The 5130-nt window shown below is 43.7% G+C and overlaps 1 protein-coding gene across 1 annotated transcript; it reads left to right on the forward strand.

The window, feature by feature from the left end:
- Position 1: 1 nt before the first annotated feature.
- Positions 2-4579, forward strand: LOC311055832 (G-protein coupled receptor 182-like; the record flags this gene model as incomplete). Its single annotated transcript, XM_084072098.1, has 3 exons — positions 2-87; positions 2502-2825; positions 3809-4579. The coding sequence occupies exons 2-3, from the start codon at positions 2511-2513 to the stop codon at positions 4577-4579; spliced, it is 1086 nt and encodes a 361-aa protein (XP_083928224.1). The 5' UTR covers positions 2-87; positions 2502-2510.
- Between the last annotated feature and the right edge of the window lie 551 nt (positions 4580-5130).

Here is a 5130-nt window from a genome sequence, read left to right on the forward strand (position 1 = left end):
CAAGCTGCTCAGTCTGACACAACTCAACATGGAACCCGGTCTCTCCATCATCGTTCCTCTCCAGTAGACACACACCAACAGACCAAGGTAAACCAATTTTGCTGCCTCATATTCAGTTGATGTGGTTACCAACCAGTGGTGGAAAAGTAACTAAGTACATTTACTCAAACACTGTACTTAAGTACAATTTGGAGGTATTTTTACTTTTTAGTAATTTATTAGTAATTCCAATTTTCAATGATCTTACTTCTACTCCATCTCAAAGGCAAACTATAATTATTTGAAGACTGTAGTTACTAGTTACTGTGTGGACTTTGATTATTTTTATACAACACCACTTCAAACCCATACTTTGGGAATTTGAAAATAGCAGATCTACAAGCTCACTACGCGTTGCTTTGTGACGCGTTGTGAGCGTGTAGATCTACTATTTTCAAAGGATTATATATATTTGAAAACTTGTGTAATGGGACATTCTGCATAATGTGTACTTTTACTTTTGGTAATTTAATTATATTTTGATCCCAACATTTTTGTACTTTTACTCAAGGACATTTTTAATACCGAACTTGTACTAACAGACTGTTTCTACAATAGGGTATTGATACTTTTACTTAAGTAAAAGAAAAGGACTTCTTCCATCACTGGTGGTTAAGTACTAATTCTGTGACAATTTTAAGGTGATAAATGTGTGTATCTTCGTTATGGAAAGTGGGGACTTCATTCCAGTCCTGGCACTCGATTGTGTCGTACTGTACATTACTAACCTGTTAGGATTATTGTGTGCTTTGCAACTTGTTAGATCTTATGGTTGATAGAGATCAAACATGAATTGTATTGACTGGACACAGTGTTCAGACACTTCAAATTCATAATTGAATGTGAATATATTATATTTGCACATTCTGTGAAAGCCTTCTCTAACGGCACTACTAGATACTAGATAGATATAGATGCATCTCTGTAATTTTAGATTTCTTTGGCTATTTTTGAATAGCCAAAGCATAAAATAATGTTTAAAGGGATAGTTCACTCCCAAAATGACTTTTAATTATCGTTCCGGTAGGAGACACAAAGAGTCTCCTTTGTGTCTCCTATCGGAACCGCGGCTGGTCATCAAATTATTGGCTTAGGAATGCGACAAAAACAAAAAAATATCCATGAATTCAAGTCTCCATGGGGTGACTAATCGATTGAAAAAAAGTATGTTTTGGGGTGAACTATCCCTTTAAAGTGGTTACACAGATGTGTTCGGGTTTGAATGGGTTAACCGATTATTTACAAAAAATACAATCGGTAGTCAGTGGTGTAAAGTAACTAAGTACATTTACTCAAGTACTGAACATAAGTACAATTTTGAGGTAATTTTACTTTAATCGAGTAATTCCAATTGTCTATACTTTTACTTGCAAATATTGTGCTTTTACTCCACTTCAATTATTTGAAAACTTTAGTTACTTTGCAGATATAAATTATTACATTATAAAACATACATTAACTACTTTAGCCCCATTTTATTAGCCTGCTAAACCCTCCCTCCGGAAATCTCATTTGTAATTTATTTCAGGAGTGAGTCTGGCATTTGGCAATTTGGCTGTGGGTTGGAGTTGGGCGGGAGTAATACCGTTGACTGAGAACCCCTTCAGCCAATCTGCAGTGTTCCCCTTCAGTCAGTGCATTTTTACCGCCTCCAGACTAATGTGACGCAACGGGACTTTTGAGACGGCCATGCCCAAAATAGGTTGCCTTATTCGGATACATGCGTGTCACTGCCCGCCCCTGCCGGTTCTCTTTCTTTTTCTTTTTAAATAGGCTCTGTCATGATTAATTGACCACATATATGAAGTTAAACAACTAAATTCTATCCAAACGATATCTTAAAAGTAAATTCCGTGCCTCAAAATAGAAGTTTGAGAGTGTTTTGAAGTTTAAAAGAGAGTAGAAAACACTGCGGTCAAAAAAGATGGCTGCCGTTCGTTTTTGTTCGGCTGCACTCAGGCTGCACTCAGTTCCATTCGGGCTCACTCGAACTCGCCACCTGATTGGCCAACTTTCGCTGTCAATCACAGAATGATGAGCGACGACGCTGATAGGCTCGTCCATTTGGTGAACGGGTTAGAAACGCCCAGACAAGCCTTCAGGCCAGACTCCTTCGTGAAATCAAAAGCAAATGAGATTTCTGGAGGGAGGGGGGTTTACCAGGCTACTATTTTATACATAGGCTATTTGAAAATAGCCGATCTACAAGCACAGAACGCGTCGTTGTGAGCTTGTAGATCGGCTATTTTCAAACATTTTAGTACTTTTACTTTTGGTACTTTAGGTACATTTTGAATTTTGATACCAATACTTTTGTACTTTTACTCAAGTCAAATTTAAATTCCGGACTTTTACTTCTACATTGCAGTATCGATACATTTACTTAAATGAAACATTTGAGTACTTTTTCAACCGTCTGTAGTTGCAGCCCTTATGACGTCCTCTGTTTTTTTTTTAACCAGCCAGAGACCATGTCGCTGGAAGAACACGGCAACCACTCGGACAACGACACGGACTGGTACCTCCATGACTGCACCTTCCACCTGGACAAGGACGCCCGCCGCATCACGCTCTTCCTCCTCTACCTGGTGGTCTTCGTGGCGGGCCTGCTGGAGAACGCCCTGGTGGTCTGGGTCAACTGGCGGCGGCGCCACGCGGCCGGCGGCGTGCTCTTCTGCGTCATCAACGTGAGCCTGTCGGACCTCATGATGGTGCTGGTCCTGCCCTTCTTCATGATGGAGGTGACCGTGGGCGACGTGTGGCTCTGGGGTCACTTCCTCTGCAAGGTTCGTATTGTTTTTTTGCATTGTTCGATTTTTTTTACGTTTGTTGTCAAACTTTAAAGGTACGGTAAGTGATTTTATTTGGTCAAAATAAGTGTTAAACTGCTCTATATTCCGATAGTAATCATTGCTATAGAGTGTTTGCTCAGTTACAGGAGTCTCCATGTCTCTCCAGCTCTTTATTAAACAGAAAATGCATTTTCAGGTCAGGATACCGATTTTACCCAATGAGGATAGAGAACTCAGTCAGGATACAGATTAAACGAGTGCAATTGGAAGTGGTGACACACAGAAATGAGCTGAACAAATTGGAACGGGAACACTATGAAAATGTAGCTGATGAATGGGTACTCTCTCCTGATTGGCTGAAATGTTGTCACCTACCTGAAAATGTATGTTCTGTTTATTAAAGAGCTGGAGAAACAGGGAAACCCCTTTGACTGAACAAACACTCTTTAGCAATGATTACTATCAAAATTGAGTGCTTTAACCTTTTAATACAAAACCTTTCGTTTTAAGCAAAAAAATATCACTCACCCTTTAAAATGTCAATTTCAGTTAATTTCTTTATTTATTTTAAAGCGGGTTTGCTAGTTTAGTTTTTCGTTTGTGAAAAGGCTTTGTTTTAATAGTGTAGTTTTTTATTAGCTTTTTTTAAGCGGCGGCGGCGCACAGCATAAACGGCTGTGACTGAAAAATGTTAAGTTTACAATGTTAAGAATGTAAACTAGATAGCATGTTATTTAAAAAGATGCTAGGTTCATTATCTGGTATCCTGTAGTTTCAATGTATATTCGATATTTCGATAGTACATTGTTTAATTTGACTGATGCTAGGTCCTTGGTTTACCTGGCATCCTAGTTTCTTGAGGCACTACTAACTCAAGATCATGTGATGACCTTGTTTATTGTAAGTCGCTCTGGATAAGAGCGTCTGCTAAATGCCTACATCGTGATTGCAATTGTCTTTTTTTTCCCCTTTGCAAGGTGACCAACCTCGTCTACATGCTCAACTTCTACAGCAGCTCCTTCTTCCTGGCCTTGATGACCCTGGAGCGGTACCTGTCCCTCACCAGGCCTCATGCCGCCTGCTTCCCCGCGGCCGACCGCCGGCGCCGCTGGCTCCTCTGCGGCGGCCTGTGGCTGTTCTCCTTCCTGCTGGCGCTGCTGGAGAACGTCCACGTGGACCTGGTGGAGTGGGACGACCCGGGCTGCTACCTGATGCCGGAGCACAACCACGCCGAGTGGTTCAACCTGTTCTTCTTCCTCAACCTGGCGTGCCAGTTCCTGGGGCCCGCCGCCGTCATCGTCACCTTCAACGTCCTCATAGCGCGCGCCGTTCGCTCGGCTCCGGACGTACAGCAGTCAGAGGTGAGGCTGGTGCACGTCTACTCGCTGGTGTTCGTGGCGTGCTGGCTGCCGTACCACCTGGTGGTGACGCTTCTGATGATCTCCTACGTCAACCCCTACGCGGACCACTACAGCTGCCGGACGATGGACGCGCTCTACTTCCTGTACGGCCTGACGCAGAACCTGTCGCTCTTCCACTGCGTCGCCAACCCCGTCCTCTACAACTTCCTCAGCAAGGGCTTCCGCCGCGACCTGACCGACGCGGTGGCGAGCTGCATACCCAGGGAGGCTCTGATGGGACCGGCGGCGGCGGCAGGGACCCGGCCGAACGCGGCCGACATGGCGGGGGGGAAAGAGGACGGGAGGCTAAGCGACATGAGCACCAGCCACTCGGATGTTGGATCTTAACCGCGTTTTTAAGGGTGGACCGGAGTCCCTCAGGGCTCGATGCTAGTGTCTTTTCTGTTTTCTGTTATTGTGGGGAAAGCTTTCGCTGGAAGTGGCCGATGGAGAAGCTCACGACCCGCGGTGTCATGGTGATTTTTTTACTGGCAGGACGGTATTTAAATGACGTCACACACGCTCGCACGCGCACATTTTATTTTACCTTAGATTAGGAAACATGTGTATAGGAAATGTTTTTTAGCTTAGTTTCAGTCTTTAATATAAATTCAAGGAATGCCATGCATTATAGAGCTGAAACTAAAAGTTTGCTTTGAACGAGTGTCTTTCTCTTCTGCGACGGTGGCTTAGGCATTGTTTGCGTGCAGACAGGATACTGGCAGCAGCAGCTACTGAAGCCAACATGCTGTGTGGCTTACCGTGTAGCCTATAGATGCGAGGAGTGAGGAATCTGAGGATACATTTCCACATTCACTTGTAAACCTGTTGTAAAACTTGGCTCGTGAATCTACGGAGGGGGGCCCGTTCTAGCGTGCACGTTCTAGCATGCACGTGCG

Source organism: Gymnoscopelus microlampas, assembly GCF_963454915.1.
Source record: "Gymnoscopelus microlampas genome assembly, chromosome: 11".
In the NCBI taxonomy this organism is placed as follows: Eukaryota; Metazoa; Chordata; class Actinopteri; order Myctophiformes; family Myctophidae; genus Gymnoscopelus; species Gymnoscopelus microlampas.